Source organism: Lycorma delicatula, chromosome 2 (genome assembly GCF_047948215.1).
Source record: "Lycorma delicatula isolate Av1 chromosome 2, ASM4794821v1, whole genome shotgun sequence".
Lineage (NCBI taxonomy): Eukaryota > Metazoa > Arthropoda > Insecta > Hemiptera > Fulgoridae > Lycorma > Lycorma delicatula.
In genome coordinates this window covers 110,673,170-110,698,004 of record NC_134456.1, presented here as the reverse complement: position 1 = coordinate 110,698,004, position 24,835 = coordinate 110,673,170, and the positions used below count along the sequence as shown (strand labels likewise).

General features: G+C 29.3%; 1 protein-coding gene across 2 annotated transcripts in view; it reads right to left on the bottom strand.

Annotated features, from left to right (window-relative positions):
- The window catches only part of Tfb1 (transcription factor B1), a 55,101-nt gene that overhangs the window by 20,058 nt on the left and 10,208 nt on the right, over positions 1-24,835 (bottom strand). For both annotated transcript variants that reach the window (XM_075356051.1, XM_075356052.1), the window contains 6 exons: positions 24,305-24,506; positions 21,190-21,346; positions 17,314-17,557; positions 14,125-14,272; positions 8,787-9,015; positions 3,163-3,264 (listed from right to left, as the gene is read on the bottom strand). In XM_075356051.1, coding sequence (XP_075212166.1) covers positions 3,163-3,264; positions 8,787-9,015; positions 14,125-14,272; positions 17,314-17,557; positions 21,190-21,346; positions 24,305-24,506 — 1,082 coding nt within the window. The remainder of the gene's footprint in view (positions 1-3,162; positions 3,265-8,786; positions 9,016-14,124; positions 14,273-17,313; positions 17,558-21,189; positions 21,347-24,304; positions 24,507-24,835) is intronic.

Below are 24,835 nucleotides of genomic sequence, written 5' to 3'. Positions count from 1 at the left end.
TGCTTCCATTAATTAGATATTTGAATCGGAGGACATAATTTTAATAATTCACAGGAAAACTTTTCAGATGTTTACATACAGCAAAAAGTAAAGATTCTTGACTTCAGGCCTTTCCCTTTCTGATAAAACAGAATTTCTTGGCAACCCCTCATACAAGCTAATAATTACTCTTTTTGTTACGTGCACTTCCTGTTACTTGTGAACTATGCAATAGATTCAAAATAACAAACCCTCCAGTGTCAACAGACACTGTATATAGACAGTGTATATATTATTATTATTATGCTTTTACGGCCAACATAGGACCACTTAAGTCAATTTTAGTTGGGTCTTTTCTGAGAAAAGCATATTTTACTCTTCTGAGCTGCCCAGTATTTCTTCATCCGTAAACACCCTCTTCGTTGTATTTTGTCGTTTGTCTGTCTTTTTTTAAATCTAATGCTTTTGTCTTTTAGCTTTGTAATTTTTCCAGTTTTATTCTGTAGGTCAGCCAGGGAAATTCCCAATTCTTTCATATCTTCTCTAATTTCTTTGACCCATCCTACTCTAGCTTTTGGAACCAGAGCTTTTCAATGATATTTCTTGATAGTCTTGTTTCCGGTGTCCTTATGAGATGACCAAAGAAAGAGATTCTTTTTTTCCGCATAGTATCAGTAACAGGCTCTATTTCTCGATACACCACCTCATTTGGCACAATCCACCATTGGCCTTCTTTTTGGTGTTTTATATTGATACACGTTCTGACAATTCTCCTCTCTATTTTCAGAATTTTTTCAATTCGGTTTTTCAGAGTGATTTTGAAAAGGGTCTCGCTTCCGTAGGTGACTTCTGGCTGAACTACAGTTTTATAATGTTAAAGTTTTGTTTTAGCAGAAATGCATTTTTTGTTATATGTTGACCAAGTTAATTTTTGGGATTTAATCATTTTATTTGTCCTGTTTTGCCATGTCACTTTTTCATTTAAATTATAAGTTATTATTTCCCCATGATATTTAAATTGTTTTACTATTTTAATTTTATGATTGTTTACCGTAATGTGCTCTATTACCAGAGGATCTATGGCCATTAGTTCAGTTTTTTCGAAAGAGATATGAAGCCCTATCTTTTGTGCTAGGTTTTGAAGGAACATGATTGTGTTTTGGCTTCTTGAATATTATTTGCTAAAAGAGCGAGATCATCTGCAAATCCTAGGCAATTTAGTGTTATGGAGTTTTTCTTAGTACCCATTTTTATATTTTTGGGATTTATTTCATACCATTTTCTCATGACAAATTCGAGGGCGCAGTTACAAAGGATTGGTGAGAGGCCATCTCCTTGCCTCAATCCAGTTTTTATGTAGAAGGGTTGAGAGAGTTCACCTCTGAATTTCACTCTGGACTGGGTATTGGTTAAAGTTAATTTTATCATGTTTACGAGTTTAGGGTGAAGGCCCAGGTTTCTCAGAATATTCAGCATGGATGGTCGATGTATACAATCATAGGCCCTTTTAAAGTCGACGAAGGTGATTATTAGTTGTTTTTCCTGTCTTTTATATAAGTCCATCATAAGTTTTAGGGATATTATTTGCTCTGGGCAACCTCTCCATGGCCTAAATCCCCCTTGGTATTCCCCAAGTTCCAGTTCAAGTTGGTCTTTGCATCGGTTGAATATGATTCTCAACAGAATTTTGTATGTGCAATCCAGGAGAGATATGCCTCTGTATTTTTCCGGATTAGTTTTATCCCCTTTTTTATGTAATGGATGAATGAGGGCTGTAGTCCAGTGTTCTGGAAGTTTTTATTCGTTCCATATTTTCACGAGGCATAGATGTAGGGAAGTTTTGACTGAATAAACTGATGAGTGTTTCCAGAGTTCTGCGAAAAGCTTGTCTTCTCCGCTTGCTTTGTAGTTTTTTATATCATTTAAGGCTGCGAGAACTTCTTGAATTGTTGGCGGGCTGATATTTACCGGTGAAGTTTTAACTGGAGTTTCAGTGTCAATCTCAAAAAGCTCTGGGGAGTCGTCACAGTTGAGGAATCTATTGAAGGTTTCTGCAAAAATTTCAGCATTTTCTTTATTGGTGTGGGCTATATGGGTGGGTAGTTCATATCTTTGAAGAGCCTGACCAAAAATTTTATAATAGTCTCGGGAGTTAGTTTTCTTGGAACTTTCTTCTATTTGCTGAATCGAGTTTTTTTGGGCTTGTCGTTTGGTTCCTCTTATAATTTTCTGAGTTATTTTCCTTTGTTTGGTGAATTCATGGTTAGATTCTTCAGTTTTCTGGGTTTGGTGATTGATCCAAGCCCGGTGTCGGTCTTTGAATGCTTTGTCACATTCTTCATTCCACCATTGGTGTTTTTTTCTTGGGTTTACAGGGGCTAGTTCTTCAGCTATTTCTTTCAGTTGGGATGTCAGTTCTTTTAAATTATTAGTTAATTTGATTATTTTTGTTGTTTCTTCAAAGATGGTATTGTTTATTAATTTATGTGGACCATAAGCTCTTTTGTTTTTAGGTTGGGATTTCTTTTTATGCGGGGTGAATTTTATTTTAACTTTAATTAAGTAATGGTCCGATCCAGTATCTGTTCCTCTCAAGACTTTTACATTATAAATCTCCTTGTGATAATTCCGGTCCATGCAAACATGATTGAGTTGCCATTCCCCTTTTTTCCAATCTGGGTGTTTCCAATCTATGCAATAGATTCAAAATAACAAACCCTCCAGTGTCAACAGACAATGGTTGTCGTGTACACGCACACACACACAAAAAAAAAATAATAATACAAAACATTCAGATCCAAATATATTAGAAATAAATATAAACACAGATAAAATATTTAGATCACAGATATTCCGTATCATAATTCTTCAGGTAAAAAACAACCAATTAACAGAATTATATTATTTAAAACAAAAGAATAACAACGTTTTGCCTTTAATGTGATGCTTTATAAAGTGCAATTCTTTATATTTTATTTTAAATAATATCATAACATTGTAAGCTGATTGTTTTGTTTTTACCTGAAAAAATCTATAATATGAAATATTTGTTTTATATACAATACATCATATATTTCATGAAAAACTTTTTTTTTTAGTTATGTTAATAGGAGGAGGAACAAATTACTAGAAGCAAAGGGATGATCTAAATTAAGATATATATGCTAACATATTTACACATACATTACTAAGATTCAGCTGAGTTGAACCAGAATTAACAGAATCATTATCACCCTTATCACCTCCATCAAGATCAACATAGAGTATCTTCTGCTGGATCTTTAACTGTAACAAATGAAACAATATTAAGTAAAATTTTTAACTTTTTCACAACAAAAATATAATCTCTTACACAGAAAAATTTTAATAAAAAAAATCTGATTTGGACACCACATGACTTCCTTGTACACCTATTAAATAAATTACATAAATTTTACATTTTGTTTCGTTTTTTTTTTTATTGAAAAAAAAAAACTTTTACAATCAGAGGTTAATAAATCAATATATTTAAACTAAAAAAATAAAAAATAAATGAAGTTGCATTCAAACCGATGTGCCTTCCCCTTATAAGAATCAGAAATTTCATTAATTAAAATTTTATTGGACTACATCTCTCGAACCAATGAAAATAAATACCACTTATCATTGAAAAGCTCTCAATGAGGGCTTATTATTCCAGATAAGAAAAAGTCCAAAATCCAAATATTTTAGATTTTGGGCTTAGGAAAATTTAAATCATTACTAAGAAACTAACACTGATTTATTTATTACTCACTATTAACAATGAGTAATAAATAAATCAGTGTTAGTTTTACATAAAATTCCTTGACATTCTTCAATTTGAAAAGAGCTACTGATTATTACATTAAAGGAAAGTAAGGTTTAAAGAAATCTGTTAATATTGCAAAGCATGGGTATTATTTTAGAGCAACAGTTTAAAAAGTAATCAAATGAAAATTGCCTACAAAATTGTAAAGTCAAGACCTCAGTTAAAAATAAATCAGGATCTCTCTTATTCATTAAACAAAATAATAAAAATATTAATATTTTAAATAGTAATCTGATCAAAAATAAGTTTCATTAAAATATTTAATTTTATTTTAAAACTTGACATGCAAACCAAAATCTCTGATAAACATAAGAAAATTTTGAACAATATCTGAATTGAAATTAATTTTTAAGATAAAATTTCCTTTGACAATAATGCCTTATATGATCACCTATTGAGTTAAAAAAAAAACAGAAAGCATAGTAGAAGCGACTTGCCAGCTTATGAAGGAAATTTTGAAGGCCACTGTTTAACTAGTCTCCACAACCACCATCTTCCTGACAATGCTAACCATGATGTCCTTTCATTGAAACTAAATCCAGCATATTTTTAGATATTATGCACATGATTTGTATCCTTATTTTTCTAATAGAAAGAGTGTATGATTAATATAATTCAAAGTAAATTAGTCAAAACCATAAAAAATAGAAAAAATGTACTACCATAGTGCTCAATGTTGGGAAGCGTTTTTTTGCCTAATTATATTAAAAATCAAAGATAATTACATATGCTAATCTCACTGTTGTTTTTCCTGATAATAATATTAGCAAACAATGTGCGATACAATTGATGTTTTAATTTAATGACTTTTTGCTCAATAAACCATTAAAGCATCAGCCATAAACACACAACCCTAATTACAAATATAAAACAGGTAGCAAACTCCATTTCAAATATTGTAAATCAGACATCCTGTTCATGAATTTTCTAATTTCTGGATTATCCAAATCATTCTTAGAATCATTAATCTTATGATTAAAAAAGAAATATCAATGCAAAAGAAGCTAGAGTGAAGAGACAGACTGTTACAGACAAGTCTAATAAAAGCATTTAGGTATAGAGTAAGGTGCCTTAGAGTAAGGCACATTCATGTAATTAGGAAAAGAATAAGAATAAAATGGGAGAATTTTTGCGTTAATATGATTTTGAATAATTAGGAGAAAAAAGTATCACTAAGAAATCAAAAAATGAAAACTCATGACACATTTTTCATGTGGTTATACAAAAAAACAAAAAGCATAATGTTAAACATAATACGGATGGTGACTATTATTTTAGCCAATACTGGTTGACTTGGCATCCATAGCATGCTTTCCAGTACGTATAATTTTTTCAAGACAAAATCTTTTATCAAGAGACTCAATTTTGCTTTTGGCAAAGCAAATAACTTATCTCAATCAGTACAAACTGTACTCTAAAAATTATTAATTACTTATTTAAATGGGGTTTCCATTTAAATTCAACAAATGATCAGTGCGTCACTATTTTTGATTTTGATGATATTAGGTATATGATAACTACATTACTTTTAGGTTAAAATGGGCTTTTTGGAAAGAATAAAGATGAAACTTCATCTTAGTGAACTCAAAATTCATTTAGTTACATAACTAAATCTTGTAATGTTTACTAAAGTTACGCTTACAAATTGTTGTTTTCAAATTTTGGGCCCAAAATAAATAATGAAGGGCTTAGGATAATAGACCTGTTTTTTACCTTGTGACTCTTATGTACTAGTAGTACTTATAAAAAAAAAATTAGGACTGTTACAGTGTCCTTCATTAAAAAAAAATGGCCGCCAAATTGTAAGATTTTTAAAATGTTGTTTTTGGGGCCCAAAAACCACATGTGGGACATGTGGCAAAGTCTGAAACGTTTACAGCAGTAAGTACTTTTTATGTACTTTAAAACCATATAAAATTTATTTTGTTACTCAAAGGGGTTGACAGACAAGTAATGAAGCTAACAAACAAAACCTCTAAAAACACAGTTTCATCTCACATAACATTTCCAAAAATACTGATGTTATGTATTTTTTTTCAGATTATAAAAATTACGACTCAACTCATTAGAATGAATAAATTGATAATTAATGAATAGTCAATTACAAAATGATAAACAATTCAAATACATTTAAAAAGTTGTTCCATTCACTTTTACTTTATTTTACTCCTGCTAATGGAAGTTATGAATAAATTTGCACTTTTTGACAACAAACTTAACTAATATAACTTAGTACTCCTGTCATTTTTTTTAACTAAGTCTTCATTCATCTTTAGTAATGTTGTATTCTCTTCCAGTAGCTGATAGAAAATGCTCTGAAGGTGTGAGAATCTTTAAAATATTTTCCAGTTGAATCCATGTTTGATTATCCTTCAATGGTTTCTTGAATTAAGTACCAGGAACCTCCAGATGGAAAATGTGTATTCGATATTTCTCTTCATTTTCATGTATTTTGATTTCAATGACTTAGCCTAACCATCACTTGCAATCGTATACGCAGCAAACATAATTTTTACATTTTGGCTTTGGTAAACCTATAAAGCAATCAGAAACACTAATGTCCTTGTATATCGATACTGACGGAAATGCTTCTGATTCAGAAGTCGCCCGGACTTTCAGAATAAATTTCTGACTTGTTGGAACATAACTGTGAAAGGTTCTTGTTTCTGGGACTGTTGTGATTACCTGAAAACAAGAACTGAGGTATTCTTCAGTCTTCTCATCTTTAATACAGCAGAAAATAAATGTTATATTTTTAATATTGTCTGCAATAATTTTACATTTCAGAAGGTGTAATAACAATTTCATTGTTGACTGTCCTTTGAATGTTTGCTATAGTCACAGTCCATTTTACCGTTCTAAAAATACCATCATCTGGTCCTTTTCTGTGGTACGAGGCAAAAAATGTCATTCAGCTACAATTTAAAAATCTTCTTGATGATAGCATAAAATTATAATTTTTTTTTTGTTTTTATACTGGGCTAAGGAGCAATAAAAAAAAATTAAAAAATTGTTTAACTTGTGGTAACAGTATTTTCAATTTATTGTAGCTTGCTTTTGAAAGCAGAAGAATGATGTATTATTGGCTTAGTCATTTTCCTTCTTTTTTTAAATATATGAGAAATGGATGTACTGTAACATAAGTTTTTGACCAATGATATGACTGGACTTCATCCTGCATCACAAAAGGAAAATTTTGAGAAAAGTCTCCCATTAAATTACATTCACCCTCCAAGTTTTACTTTTTAATATTGAGAAAATTAGCTTGTTTCTTTGCAACAAAATGCCTTTTTAAATTATTTAAATTTTCAGTAAGTTTATCTAAGTACTTTTAAATGGAAGAATTTGAGTAGTTAGTTCAGAATGGTCAAAAGAAACCCAATGTTTGAAGATAATTTCAGAATCAAAATCCCAGCTCTCTTGCAGTAATCTGAGCACTTCATTAGTGCCTGGACATTTTTCACACTGACAGCATGCACACGTTTCATTTTCTATATCGCATACCATGGTTGAAAGGAGTTTTATAATAATAAAATTTCATTTTTAAAGCAGATAACATGAGTTTTACACATACACACACCCAAAACAAGTTTTATGTACTTTAAAACCATATAAAATTTATTTTCATTATTCAAAGGAGTTGACAAGTAATGAAGTTGTCAAAACCGTTGAAAACACTGTTCCTTCCAATCGTGAACAATGTATCCAAAGAATTCACAGCATGTATTTTTTTCAGATTATAATATAGGCCTATTATACAAAATATTTTGATATGTCTATAATGAGATAGCTTATATTCTAGATAGTTTGTTACTTAAAATACAACTCATACACACAAACTCATGTTTAAACACGAATGTGAACAGACATGTATGGACACGAATGTTTGTGTAATCCTGAATATAAACATCGTAGAAGGCTCATTTACTGTTTTGATTTTAATATATGTTGTATTGTTGCTAGTGTTAATGTTATGGTTAGATAATGTACACTTGTTTATGAAGTAATTTTATTAGTAGTGAACTTCTCTTTTATGTGATATCTTTTATTTTTAATTTTATTAATTAGAGAAATTTTTGTTTTAGCTGTACAGAAACTGGAATAAGATAAAGTGAGATGCAATTAGTATTGGCATTACAATTCTAAGGGTTATCACCATAACCCATTTCTTTAAGTTTTGATTATAAAGCTTTCACATTTAAACCAATGAAAAATAATAACACTAAATTCGTTAGCAATGAGGAAATGATATTAGTACAATGGTCATTATAGTACAAAGTTGCTACTTACGTAACCTTAATACAAAAAAAAAAATCTTGAAAGAAGTGCCAACAGTAAGGATATAAAAATTAATCATATGACAACTTTGTGAAAATCCTTGAGCATGCTACTTTAAATCGATAAAACTTGTAAATAAATTTTACAAACAGTACAAATAACAATGTTTATTAATGGAAATGCCAAAGAAAACATGATCCCACTTTTTCTCAATTTAGTAGAACATGATGCACATCATGTTGACTTTCCCCCCCTTATCAAATTAAGAAATTATGCAATTTATTTATGCTTTTGCAACATACTATTACTGGTTAATTAATTAACCAACTATGTGCTGTGCCTTCCTTCAGACTGGTTTAGTTGCGCTACTAAGATAAATTAAAAAAAAAAAGCACCTTTAGTCATTATAAATTAACACCAGTAAACATGAATTGTATATTTACTGGTTTTAAAAAAGGTAAGAACTAATGCTTTGTTAAGCAAGCTTGTAGAGAGATGTAAAATTTATCCTTTACTAGAAACTGTAACAAACCGTATATGTTTGAAGAAGAGTTATTTAATATCTCTAGCCAAAAAGTATACAATTTAGAATTCACACTTACTGTGTATATAGTTCATTCTTATCATTTTATATAAAATTTACTTTGTTATTAATTTTTTTTTTATAAAAAATAAAGTAAGTTTTTATCAAGGAAATTACCTTTTTCACCTTGGTGTAGTTGTCATCAGATGCTGAACTGGTACCAGCTGATGCACCTGATTCACCACCACCATTGACCATTTTTGTAACTAAAGGATTGTTGTTATTATTATTTACTTTATTGTTATTGTTTGCAAGATCTACTGCTTTGTTAGCAGATGCCGCATTATTATCAGGTTGACTGTAGTAAGATGATGCCTTCATAACCATTATTGAGTGCTGATTAAACCTGAAAATATATAACTTAACAATAAACTTGCAGAGTACCTTCACTGTTATCTTTTTCTTTACATGCCCTCTTTATTCACTTCTGTCCAACTTATTGATTAAATAATACTATACCATTTTACATCTGGCTTTTAGTATATGGAAACTTAATTTTGAGTCTATAGTTGAAAAATGTAACATAATGTTAATAACAAAAACTAAAACATAAAAATAAAAAACTAATTTTAATAAATCATGTTATTTGAATACTAAGTACTTTTTTAATACAACTCCATTGAATTTCCAACACATAAGAAACTTGGTGAAATTACTTCTATTTCATATAAATAAAAATAATAATACAACTTAGTCCAGAAAGGTCATTGCACTGATGATTTAAAGACAAGACCTTACATCAACCCAGTCGTCCAACCAACAAAAAACAGACTAGTTCTGTAAATATGTTTTAATCAAATGACCCAAAAAAATGCAAACAGCCTCATGATAATAATAGTAATACAATTAATAATTAATTGGTGATAATAATAATATGGTTGGATACCAGCCATACGCCAGATGTTTCTTAAATCAAGGAGCAACACATCTCTCAGATTTCTTAGACTGCTCCCATAGAAGCAGATTCAAGTAAATATAACCCTGTTGCCCACTACCATATAGGAGGTAGCAGAAAATTAGTGAAGATGTTTTTTTTCAAAAATTTTATTTTTATACATCAATGTTATCACCTTGAACAGTTATACATCGGCAGAGAGATGTTTCCATTATTCGTAATATATGCTTGAAGGCTTCAACTGGAATTACCATCAACACCTTGGTTACGCTCCTTCGGGTGTTTTCAACAGTCACAAAATTATGTCCTTTCAAGTGGGTCTTGATCCTCTCTTTTTTTCTGTTTAACCTCCGAACCACCGTAAGATATTACTTCAGAGGATGAATGAGGATATGCATGAATGTAAATGAAGTGTGTAGTCTTGCAGTCTCAGGTCGATCGTTCCTGAGAAGTGTGATTACTTGAAACCCAGCCACCAAAGAACACCATTATCCACGAACTAGTATTTTAATCCATATAAAAGTAACTATCTTTACTAGGATTTGAACCTTAGTTGATTTCAAAGTCGAGAGTTCTGATTTGCAATGACGAGTTAACCACTAGATCAAACCCAGTGAGCTGGGTTTTGATCCTGGAAAGCAGTCACACTAAGATTAGGTGAACAGGGTGCTGAGAAAATACTGGAATCTCTTTTTTGTCTACAACTGGTTGATGGAGATGGCTGTGTAACAGGAGAAGTTGTCATGGTAGAGCATCCAAGTGTTTGAAATGTCCAGTCTGACATAAAACAACATTTTTTTCTGAGCCTTTCAAGGCTTCTTTATACAAAAAAAACTTGGTTGACAGTTTGCTCTAGGGGCATAAATTCTGTGTGAACAATCCCCCTTCTATCAATAAAAAAATCAGAATGGACTTGATTTACTCATTTGAGCTTTATTTGGTTGTTTGATATTTTGTTTCTGGAACGTACTTGAAAATCCATGAGCCATCACCAGTGATCACATGTCATTCTCCATTCTTCTGATTATCTTTCTGTTCAACAGAAAGGTTTTTTGGCACCAACTTTACACACAACTTTCTCATGCAAAAATCAGACAAACAGTAAAACAATTCAAATTTAACACATTACTCATCAGTCTCATCCTCACTCTTTCCATATTTTCCTCAGTTTTCAGTGTTGAAGACCTCCCTAAGTGGGTTTGTCTTCCACTACTTCCTGGTCCTCCAAAAATGCTTTGTGCCAGCGAAAAAGTTGTGAACTGATAAGGAATGTTCCCCAAAGGCTCATTGCAACTTTTTATAGGTCAAACTTGCAGATTCACAAAGTTTTAACACAAAACTTGATGGCACACCATTGCTCCAAATTTCACTGTACCATTTTCCTAACACTACAAAAACACAACTTCACCTAGAAAGCATGATAACGTTTTCTAGGGTAACAAAAGGCTTTCAGACCTACCACAAGAGATTGAAACTTTCACCGAGTGACTGGGGGTGGCTGAAGCATTAGCTACATAAAGGGAAAGCCTGCATCATTGCCACATCACTCCCAGTGTTGCCAGTCTCATGATTTTTATATCATGTCACATCATATATCCTTTAAACCATATATATCCTAACATCTACCCTTTATAACAAAATGAATGAACATCTAGTGAAGCACTAACTGATGGTAGAGATCAGAGTAATAGCGACTGCAAAAAACAGTTTGTAGTGGATAGCATTGTAGCAGGGAGATAATGAAAAAGGAGATCTTCTATATTGCTTAAGTGGAATATAAGACTGTGCTGCATTCTTGCCTCATAAAAGAACTTTGCTTACATCAGCTTGATATGGTCATCATAGAGTTTGATTTATATCATGCAAGAGTGGCATATTCACTTAATGATTGATTAGTGCAGTCACCAGTTGATGTTTGTGAGATAAGGATCTGATATTAAGATAAGGAAATTTTTCTGGGTAATGCTTTAAATTCACCAGTTTAGTCTATGGCAGTGCACAATTTAGCATTATTTATCAGCCAGTAAAAGATTTACTCCAGGCCAGTACAGATTCAGCCATCTCAATTAGCTGGATATCAAATTGATTTATTGCACAGCAACAGGCATTATATAGCTTGTCCAGCTGATAGCAGAATTGCTTAGAGCAATATTAACTAATTTTCTAATCTGCAGCTTTGAATTTTCTTTAAATTTAATTCTTTTGCATAGATCTATGCTTCATCAGAATATTTGTTGTATAATTAAATTAAAAATATTAATTTAAAATTATAAATATGTTTCACATCTCCACCACTAACATAATAAAATGAACTAGCCCACTGCTACCAAAATTTGTTTTGGATAATGAAAACTGTTGTTTTCAGTGTCATAATTTGAATATATATTTAAATAACAGTTGAATAATTTACAATAAATATTTCTGTAATCAAATTATAGTGCTTGAATTTTACTGTCAATTATATATTTGATCCCGTTTTTACAGGTTATTTTCTCAAAAGAGTATGAAGAAATTTGTGAAATGCGTTGAAATCAGTTTACTGGTTTGTTTTCAGTAACAATTAAAATGGAGTCAAGTACAGATAATATGTCAACAAGGTTAAAACAGCGCGTGGTGATAAAATTTTTAACAGCAGAAAATGTGAATCTTACGAATATTTTTTATAATTTAGAAGTGGATCACGGTAGTGAAACTTTTGACAGGAGTACTGTGAATAGGAGGGCGTTGAAATTTCACAAATGTGAAGCTGGTAAAGTGGCAATTGAAGACACACCACACAGCGGACAACCAGCTTCTGTGACTGATGAAAAATATTGAAAGGAGGTGGACGATTTTCTTCAAAGTGACTGGCAAATCACCCAGCAACACATCACTATTCAGTTACATATACCTAAAGAACAGGTAGGCCACATTATTGAGCAACTGGGTTACCATAAAATCTGTACATGATGGATACCATGCAAAACTTTCTGATAGCTCTCCACAAGCTGAAGTTTGAACCTATTCTCCATCAATTGTACTCACCGAATTTGGCTCCTGACCCCCGTCAGGGTAACTCCCTCTGCCATCCCCTCTGTTCTGAGCCCTTATGGGCTTTACTGAAGGTCATTTTAGAAACCTCAGCTTTTGACAAATTTTGGCCAGGATGCTATAATATATTTCTAGTTTTGATATTGCTATAGTAAAATGTTGAAAATTGCAATGAAATGTATGCAGCTACAAAGCTGAATGACATACACTTTTTTTTTTAAATCAATTCTTTTAAGAATCATCTGCACTATATGCAAATATATTTATATTATTAGATCACTCTTAAGTACACAGAATAAACTAATAAAGTAGGATGACTTATACTTATTCCATCATATATGCAGGAGCCCTTTTGTGATTTACTTGCATCCAGCTGCATTACTTATTCATATATTCATCTCAAATTACATAACACACTTCACAAAATATAATAATATATCATTCATTTATTTATTTCATTTAAAATCTTTAATCTTTTTGTTTCTTTATTTTAAGAATTTAAATTTTTATTCAGTTACAATTAAAACAAAATTGTAAAAAACCTTTACATATGCAAAAATATGACATCAAAGCATAAAATCAAATTATAAGTAAAAATTTATATCAAATTGAAAAAAAAATTTTAAGTTTTTACTATACCTATATATTATTATTATAAGTCAATATTAATTATCATCTAAATATTTTTTTTTTTATTATCAATTTCAATCCACTATAGTAGGAGTTTAATTTGTTCAAAATTATTAAATGCTCATTAAATATAATTGGATTAGAATACAAAAATATCAACATATCTAGTCCATAACAAAATATCATGCATATGAGATCCCATAAACAACTTTATTCTCAAACTCCTGTAAATAAGTTTCGGATAAAACAGATGATAAAGGTAAGCCCCCATCAGTAGAGTGCTTTCCTGGGTGTAATATCTGTCATTAAATTTAAAATAACTCTGTTTGCACAGGGATAGTATAGTAAGTTCAATTTAATAGACAAAATGCATACTTGCTTTACTTATTATTTTTATTTGAATTTTTAATTTTAATTTGATTTTATGCTTTGACATTATATTTTTACATATATAAAATTTGCTAACAATTTAACTTTTAACATTAATTTTCCATATTTTTAAATTTTGTTAATTTAAGTTTTAATTTAACCGAGTAAAAGTTTAAATTCTTAAAATAAAGAAATAAAAAAAATAAAAAGATTAAAGATTTTTAATTTTAAATAAAATAAGTAAATGAATATGTAATGCAACTGATGAAAGTAAATCACAAACGTGCTCCTGCATATATGGTGGAATAAGATAAGTCATCCTACTTTATTCGCTTATTCGGTACTTTGGTTGATCTAATAAAATATATATATACACACACACTCCACACGTGTCGTTTTTTCAAGTGTCTGTTACTTAGATATACAAAAAAAATTATACAACTGAATTAAGAGGTTTTACAAAACAGGTATAACACTCCTAATAATCACACCATTAACAATTCAGACTATTGCAAAAATACATAACAATACCTTTTGATCATGCTTTGGTGTACTATATTCTGTGAAGAAGCTGGCTTGTCAGAACCGATACCATATCCTTCATCTAATGTTTTATCTTCAAAGTATGAAATGTTGACAAGTGGATCATCAATACTTGCTGACATTTCTTTCTTCATTTCTTGAATAAAAAAATAAATAATTTATCAGATATATTTCACATACATCCATTATAGTTTTAGAAAAAGGTTAAAACATGTTCTGATCAAGCAAAAAAAAAACAACAAATTATCACTAATTCAAGTAGTTGTTGTGGCTACTAATTTTAAAAAAGTATTCAATGTGAATGAATTCTACTGCTTTACAGTAATATACTCTAATGTCTGCTTCCCAACAATGTTTTTGTGTTTTATGCAAACCTACATTTTCTATTACTGCAATCTGTTTAAAGATAATAAAACTTTTATTTTGATTCCTTATTCTGAATGGATTTTTAATGAAAGTTATGCATTTTTAAATTACTTTAATCGAATATATTTATTGCGTAAGATATCCCAATGTGTTTTGATTTTATTTGCTCATTAATCATATTTTTTATTATATGTATTTTTTTAGTGTAAGGAATTTATTTAAATTTATTGCAGCTAACTTTTAATATGAACACGTTTGTTTCATAATGAAAATATATTCACTTTTCCTAATGTGAAGAATGTAATTAAATTTTTATTAGTGTATATATGTGCTTGTAAATGACCTTGAAAATGTTATTAGGTTTTAATCATTCATATATATATATATATATATATATATATATATATATTTCTTTTACAATTTTGTTCTAGAAGTAAACAATTTGTTTCTTTTTTATAAACACATGCTTTATTGTTAAATATTAAGACCTATTAGTTAAATTTTTATTAGTTTTAAAAAGGATTTTGTTACATTTATTCAACTGTTTAATAAAATGATAAAACCAAATACTACAGTTTTTATAACTATTGCTAAAACAAAATTACTGTTTTTAGAACTAAAACAAAATTGATAACAAATCTAATTCCAATTCTAGAAATAGTCAGATTGTACTTTTTTAATACACATAATAAAAAGTGTTGAAAAAAAATTTGAACACGATGACCAATTTAGGAAAATGCATTTTTAAATTATTCAAGCATTAACTTAATTGTAAATATATTCAAATGTGATTTAAAACAAGTTTTATTAATCTAACAGATTTAAAAAAAAAACAGAACAGATTTTTCTGTAAAAGTTAACAATCATAGAGCAAGCATAATAAAAAAAATCTTCATTAAATATACATTTATAGAATTAGTTCGAATTTCAGTAGAAAATAAAAAGTAATACTAAACTACATAATTTAAAAAATCATTGAATTAATAATGCATAAATATCACCACTAAATTAAAAACTAACCTTTTTTAATCTTAATTTTTAATCAATCCAAAATTTTAAATTAACAACTATCACAAGAGGCAGCACACAGTACAAGCAAAAATTCTAATTCGCCTATTGTGACCTTTCATGGTAAGGATGGAGTGTATAAAATGAAATTTGAATGAATCCTGTATTTGAGGCCACATTTCCCATTGAAAAGAATTACAAAAACTGGATTCAGAGCACAACTTAAAATAACAATAAAAATGATCGAGTCACTTTCCAGTTGTTTATTTAAAGGAAAACAGCTCAAATTTTTATTAAACGTTTTAATCGGCTTTTAGAATTTGTAGCGTGAATAATAAATGACAATTTTTTTTTAAAATATTCTAGCATATTCTTTTAGTATGTTGGCAAAATTCAGCCCCATTATACAAGGGTATCAGGGGTCTAAGATGTTTAAAAAAGTGTTCTTTTTGTTCAGATACTTAATGATGACGTTTTTTCTAATATTATCATCTTCACATTTATAAGAAACTAAAGAAAAGCTGGATAACATTTTAGCACAACCAGAGATTTTTCTCTAAATAAGCGAAAAAAATCAAACATAGAAAATAGATTTTATGCCATAAAGTCATGGCTGAGCAGAAGAGCTAAACCCACAGATTATTCAGGTTGAAAGGGACATTACAGGATACTACTGTATGCTTTATTAAACATTATCAATTTCTGTCAACTTCTTTCTTATATTTAAAAAAGAGATGACTGCAATTTATAAGGTTGTAAGTAAAATAATATGTGAAAATATTGAACACTTAACACAAGTACTTATAAATATATCAATCATAATTAATTTACAGCTAAAACATCAAAATGGTAGCAATTAATATTACTGCACTTTTACAGACAACTTCAATTATTTCCAGATATGAACTGAATAACGATGAGTTTAAAAAATATTGCTAATACACCCAATATTCAAGAGAAAAAAAAAAATCACATATCCCATGGATAAGTAAGAAAACTTGCTACTGGTACTTTCTAGAGCTCTACAAGGCATTTGATCACAAGGGTACCAATTTACTGAAAAATAAGGAATAAGTTTATCTATACAGTATTTTTTCTTATATTATCAATTTGAACATCCTATTCTTCTATGTTAAGTGTATTGGAAAAATAAATAAGAGTACAATGGTAGCACACCCCAGTGATATAAAGAGAACTGAGATTTTAAATGAATGGGTAGCTATTAAAAAAAAACATCCATATAATTTCATAACTACATACATGCATGCACTAAGTCTGATAATTATTGTGGATGTTAACGGCTTGACATGAATTAAGTCACTCTGAAAAAGATGTAGTATTCTACCAGAGTAACAAGATCTCATGTCCGATTTACTAGGAAAAAGTAAAGAACGGTTTCCTGCTGGCAACATCAGTGACAAAAATGTGCAGCTGCATATGACTACATCAAGCCAACAAAAATACATTTCATGTAAAATTTTACATGCTGTACTTCACTGTCTTCATCACAGAGGAGTTGATTGTATAGTAAATAACGTTAGTCTTAGAGAAAACAAATCAGACTGGTGTTATTGTTATCTGAAGATACTTTACACATTCATTATAGCCATGAAACTTACTGGGACTGCAGTGTAAAGCATATGCGCCAATTTTTAAAAATTAATATTAAAAATGTTTAATTAAAGCCAAGTTATTAAAATCATGATAAAACAAATATAAAAATAAAAAAATATATATAAATCATAACAAATATAATCATATTTCTTTAATACAAAGTAGTCTCAAGTGAACAAGTCAACAAACCTTGATCATCAAGCTTAGCACACTCTGTAAAAATGTCCTTAGTCCCTGTATGTATTCTGTCTCTATGAAAATAATGAGACTGAAAAAATTTAGTCCAGAATTCAGATTCACTGAGTTTAGCTGGCACATATTCCATGTGTTTCTTTCTGACTGCAGGGTAGGTTTTAAATATACAATCAATAATGTCAGCGGTTAAATTGTATCTTAGACCGTTACAACCATCAGTTTGAGGTTTGATATCTGCCTGTAAATAAAAAAAATTTTTTTTTTTATTAAATTCAACATTTGTTTTAATATTTTTTTAATAAACACAGGTTTTTAGATATGCTTTATGTTCCTATGATAACCAAATGTATATCTAATTGGAAATCCAAAGTAACAATTATTAAAAAGAAAATTTTGAGTTTTAAATAAGACTATCCAGAAAACAAATTAATAAAAAACTATCAACAAAAGCAAGATGCTGGTAAAATAAAATTAATAACATACGAGTATTGAATATAGATAGTAACCATACATATTTTTAAATTATTCAAAGCATGTTTATATGAACATGATTTTTTTTAAATCAGTTGCATAAAATCAACTAAAAACTATATAATTATAAATATTAATTAGAACATAATAAAAAAGGTGGTTTCTGAATCAAACAGTTCTAGGACAAGTTAATTTGGAATACTAATGAAATAGTTAATAATTTAAAAACTTCTTTGCAGGCCAAACAATTATGAAGAACCTATAATAAGAAGAACTGTTACAGTTTTAAAAAGCAAAACTCCTGTTTATTAAAAAAATAATAATAAACAAGGATTTGAGAAAAATTGATTAAAACGTTATTAACTTAAAAAGAATATTTTGAAAGAATAGTTTCACATGATAAAAATTAATTTCTCTTCATTGTTACACAAAATTAATTAGTAACTATGTAGATCTAACATGGTGTTTGTAATTTATAGACTGATAAATATTTATTACTATAAAGGCCATGGTATACTTTTAAATACAGTATTAAAAGTGTACCATCCATTCAGTTCAGTAATTTAAAGAAAACACGAGGATAAATAATACAAATGCATGGTGCCTGAAAAGTGTTGAGTGAGAGAACATATTAGTGCAGTAGGGGTGTAAGTAACAAGGCCAACACCAGTGACAACAGTCAAGACTGTGACCACATACAATAAGATTTACTATATTGTGGTTAGCAAGATTTTAATCTCTGCCTCTGGTGCACAGAAAATATTTTCATGTTTGTCTATAAAAACTGCCAATAAATAATCAATGGAATAATTCAGTATAGGCCTGTCCCCGTAATGAAAATAGTTTTAAGCCAACCTTGGCAACTTATGTGTAAACAATATTACAATATAGTGTCATACAAATTTGTTAATAATAATACATTATTCAAAATAAATTTGGTACATAAAATTATTCAGAATGGCCAACAGAATGAAATTTTTAAATAAAAAATTCTAACTTAAAAAAAACAGTCTTATTCATAAAAAAAAAGTGTTTTTCTTACAAAATTAATTTTCCATCTACAAATCTCTTACATACAAACATTCTATAGCATAAAACACTCACTTCCCTACTAGTTACAATATTTAGAAATCTATATTTCAATCTACAACATTAATTATTTTTTATTATATATAAGGTTCTATGTATTGTCTGTTCTAAAATATGAACAGACAAAAATGATTTGAAAGAATACTGACAAAATACAAAGTTACATTCAATTAAAAATATAATTCTAAAATACAATATAAAATTAAGTGATCCAATCCATTCATTTTACTGTATTATAAATGGGTAAGCACCTTAAAACAAAACCAAGCCCGCTCAAACTGCAGTTATTTGAGCATCGCCTCTCCATCACTGCTGCTTCTACTAACACAACTATTATTTAGGAATGTTACTTACTCCCATCTACTGTTGTTAATTATAAACCGTTCATGCTTCAGTGGAATATAGTTCTGTTCTTTACAGTTATTCAACAGAGGAAAGGGTTGCTAATATGGAAGCTTATGTGCATTCTAGATACTTTCAATGTGTGTCAAATATGTGCATTCTGGATACTTTCAAGATACACATCAAATAATTATGGAACCAAATGCCAATATCCAAGCAAAGCATAGCATCACACATGATTTGGTTAAAAATGGCATACAACAGGGTCAGTTCAAAACAAAATAAGGATCTTTTGCTAGGACTCCCAATGTGAATCCTCCCTCGTGAGGACATAACCAATATTCAAACAAGAATTTCTACCAGTCCAAAAAATCTAAGTAAGTTATCATAAAATGATGGAGAATATTCAACAAGAAACTGATGATATTGATCACAACGTAACAACGATTTGCATCAGGCAATTTTCAATATGGTCATTCAAGCATAAAACTGCACTGCTGAACAGCGCATTTACTTCTTCAAACATCTACTGTTCAAAGAGAAAAAAAATTCTAAATATGTAAACTTTTAGTATAGAAATACAATTTTTTTATTTTTCTGTCATCATAGTCTAGAGCTTTACTGCAAGAAGGAAAGTATGGTAACCAGTCAAAAACTGGGATATGGGTTTTGCATTTTTCAACACTTCATGACCAAAAAAAAAAAAAAAAAATGGGTAATGTGTCTGTATTTTGGCATGTTTGAAGCTTAATAACTTTTGACTGGATAAAGAGATTTTGTTAAAATTTAGTACACTTCCTTATATGGGGCAATTTGTTGATAGAAATTTGGAGGTCAATATCTCCAAGGGATGAGGAAGATGGTTTCTTTCGGCTCAATTTCCTCAAAAGTTTGCAAACATAACCCCACTTTATATTAGGTTCAGTGTACATACATACATGCTTAGCTTAACATTAAAAAAAATAATAAAATCTGACCCCCAAATTCTTCCCCTTCCCTAAAATTGAAAAACTCTCTTTTCACTTACCATTTTTTATCCAATTTTTTCTTTGTCTTCCAGGGCATGATAGTAGTGCAATTGACCCCAAAAAAAAAACTTTGGGGGCAATATTGGGAGTAGGGGAGCCAAACAAAGTTAACTCTCTTTTTATCACATATTTTCTATCCAATTTTTTCTTTGTCTTCCTGGGCTTTATAGTAGTGCAAATGACCCCCAACAAAAAAATACTTTGGGGGCAACATTGGGAGTAGGAAAGCTGATCAAAGTTAAGATCAATTAATCAGTTTCTGGAATTTTTTAAAACTTTTTTTTGTTTATTCAAACTTTAATAACATTACAATAAAATTCCATCCTAACACACCTCCACCAATAAAAAAAATCTTTGGTTGTACATTTTTCAGTGGAATTTTTTTAATTTCTTCCTTTTAAAATAGTAAACAGAAAAATCTAAAAAAATTCTGGGGAAGTGATTTTGGGGATGGGGGAGTAGAAAAAAGTAATTTTTTTTTCATGTATCATTTTTTCACTATATAAGAATAAATAACCAATCCAGGAAAGTACAACAACTTTGATGTTAGCTTTCATTTTTTTATTTCATTAACAAAATGTTATTTATTTCATTAATAAATTAATGTTTTTTATTTCATTAATAAAATGTAGACTCCCTAACAGCAACATCAATGAATTAAGAGTAGAACTCAATAATGAAAAAACTGAAAGGTTAATTCATAAATGATTTAATGATTAATGTCTTTCAACGATTTATTTCAATATCAACCATATGCCTTTTTTCCAAGAGCCTAAATTCATTTATTATAATAAAACAACAAAACATTTTACTCAATTTTTTTTCTTTTCTTTATTTTTCCAGGACACACAACAAAGTGTTGTCATCAGTGCCCAGACATGATATTAATATAGTAAACAATTAAAAAATTACCATATGACATAAAAAAGCTTTTACTCACAAGAAATGCTGAAGAAACACCAACATCTTGCTTCTGATTCTGTTGTTTCTGCATAAAGTTTGATGCATGCTGTGACCAAAATTCTTCTGAAGATATGACCTGAGTTATAACCAAATCTCGGTATAATTGTAATAAAGCAGGGTTTTCTGTCAGCAACCTGGAAAAATAATATTATCCATAAATCATGTAAAACTTTACTAAGTGGCTGAATAAAAACATCAATTAACACAATATTCAACTTCTCAGTATATTTAAAAAGCTGAATAAACCTGATTGTTTGACACAGAATGTCTCATGGAACATGATGGAAATTGAAGGATATTAAATATTAAAAGCCATTGTTTGATTTTAGGTACTACTGATCACCCAAGTTAAACAACAATTTCATTACACACAGACATATTTTTACGACCAATCAAGCAATCCATTATAGCAATTGAACAGTCATACATGGTTTGGCCAATTACAACTAAATAATATGACAGTAAATACTGTTAATTCTACCCACACTGCCTGATTGATCTTTATCTGAGATGAAAAAGCATCCGGAAAATTAAAAGCTGTTAAGTACAAAATTCTAAATGACCAAATGAACTGCAATTGTTTAATGAACCTGTTTCCTATAGATCCCCAAAGTAAATGATATAAGATGAAGTTATCATCTTATATCATCAAGAAGTTAGTAAATCCACTTTGCTATCTGTGGCTTTTTTTCCTTCGTATGTCCACAGCAATTAAATTAGAATAATGTGATGTAAACGAATTACTTTTGATTTTATATCTTTCCCTTAAGTTTGTGCTTTATATATGAATGCATTGTAAAAATAAACCTCCTTTGAACCAGAGCAGCTCAAGATTAGGTCAGCTTTGGTCATATTCTACATGATTTCTATAAGCTACATATTACGTATGAATGTAGTGTACGACTGGTGTATATTATAAGGGTGACTGTATAGTATAATCACATACATACATTGTAGCCCCCTTATCTGGTGGAGTAATAAATATAATTATCACTATTTAATATGTTTTTAAAAAAACTTGCATTATATTATTGTAAATTGTAAATATGTATTCATTGCGGTCACCCTTTCAGGGTTTCAACCATTGTTAAATTGTATTATGATTTATTATTGTTTTATTACATTGTATTAGTTTTACTGTACCGATATGTATTTTGTATATTGTAAAAGGTTTTAATATGTATTTTCATTACTGCATATTATGCATGAATGTAGTATAAGATTGGGGTACTAAGTGGATGATTGTATTATATAATTGCATACATAGTAGCATGTATATAATGCATTATGATATTGTGTAGGGATGATTGTATATATTGCAGTATCCCTTTTGGGGAAGTAACAGCCATTGTTTAATAGTTATAATAATAACTACAACTGTATTATTTTTATTGCATTGCATTATTACTTTACTGTACCAATATGTATTTTGTATATTGTTTGAGGTTATGTAATCCACTTTTATTACTGAATAATATGTATGAATGCGGAGTACGAATGTGTGTATGGGTGATCTCCCCCTACCTGAAGGAATGCTTATTAGATATGCCAGGAGAGTGGATAACCAAGGGTGGAGGTTTAGTCAGTAGTGCACAGGTATACATACATTCTTCTTAAAACCTAGCGACCCCAACACTGCTTTGGCGTCTGTAAAATGAATTCCCAACCTCAATTACATAAATATGTAATTTTACACAAAAATAATTTTCTTTTTTATATAATCTTTCTATCTTATACTTTTCAAAAAAACATTTTCTAAATGAATATGTTTACCTATTTATTAATAAACATAACTAACTGTATTAACTATAGAATGTTCCTTTTGACATGAGAAAACCTTTTATGCATGTTTAGTAATCAGGATACTGCTGTAGGTCTTCATCTCACGCTTTTGTAAATATCAAATAATTCATTAACTTTTTTTTATATTTCAATAAAGGAATTTCAAATTTGGTCTATAAATCTCTTTTACTGTTAAGCTTATTCACTTAATAATTAAGACTGATTTCAATGATTCATTTTCATTTGTTGAGAAATCTCCTTTGACGGTCCTGTTATAATTTCTCCACATAGAGTTTTTAAACAAAAAAAAATATATTGTCTACGTAGAATATTCAAGTTGTGTCAATTTTTACCATCATCACTGCTTAATAATGAATTATAATCGATTAATTACAGTCTTTATTCATTCTGATTATCAAAATACTTTCATGCAATAATTCAAAATTTAGTTGGAAAACTTGGGTTAAAAAATAATAGTCCTGCATTTTAGAATGCCTTATCACATTAAGCAGCAATCTCTTCAGACTGAATGCAAACACTTTGTCTGCATTTTTTTTCTTACTTTCCCCAAGATTCAGGGTTCTCCCTAAATTCTCAATTTGTTGCTGTACTTCACTTTTAAAAATTTTTGAAGCTACTGTAAAATTAAGGGTCACAAAATTATTACAATTAATCGTTACATTACATGTGAGTACATCTCTATCAATTAACTGCATAAATGTTACATATAGAGGGAATATTATTACTTAATTATTTATCTTCTACAAAATAAATGTTTTCATACACAACTTATTCTCTCAATCAAGTTACATTCTAATTCAAGTTTTATTCTACAATTTCAAAAGATATTTTAATTTAAAATATCATGAAACATTAACTATATTCTGATAATTAACTATCACTTTTAGTTTATATTGATATATTATGAATTTTGAAGGAAAAAGGGGAAAACAGGTATAAGAGAATTACTACGAACATCTGTATAGACAAAACAATCATATGGATCCTCTATAGAAAAAAAAAGCTGAATGATGCGATCACCCAAAATAATTTAAACTGGCCATTTTTCCCAAAATTTTTATATAAAGAAAAAAGGCACCAATCCTCTTATATTAGATCAAGGTTAAGCATAACAATTGTCAATTATAATTAAAGAAATAAAATAAATTAATACATTATTGGTATTAGGAAATCCTCCAAAATTAATCAGAAAAAGTAAAGATTTTTACAAAAACTATTTTTTTTTAAACAAAAATAAAATACTTAAAAATTAGCACTTACAATTTTCTTACTATAACTTATGTTCATACCTATTTTTCTCTTCTAATTCTTTATTAACTTTACGCTTGAATTTTGGCAAAAGCTGTACTAGCAAATCTTTAACTCTGTCACGTTCTCTGGTAGCAGCCGCTGATCCTTGCCTATTTACAAACTGAAAGGTCGATGTTGTATTATCATGTAACACAACTTGCAATTGTATTTTTGCCTTCCCTTCTGGAGATATCTTCTGAACTAAAAAATCAAATTAAAAAAGAGGTTTAATAATAAAACAAGAAAAATGATTTTCCATAATAAAAAATTACTTTTCAAGATAAAAAGCAAGGAAATGGAAAGTTGAATGGGCACATTCAACTAGCAAATTTGAGTCTGTAGCCATGTTTGTTCCAAACTAGAATAAATAAGATTCCAACAAAAACAAATTACTTAAACACAGTTCAAGGTAAAAGGTACCGGAATCAACATTGAGAAATTTTTACACATTTCCATCATTCCCTTTGTTTATATATTTGGCTTTACAAAAAAGCCTTAAAAATATGCTAAATTATTTTTTGAATAAATTT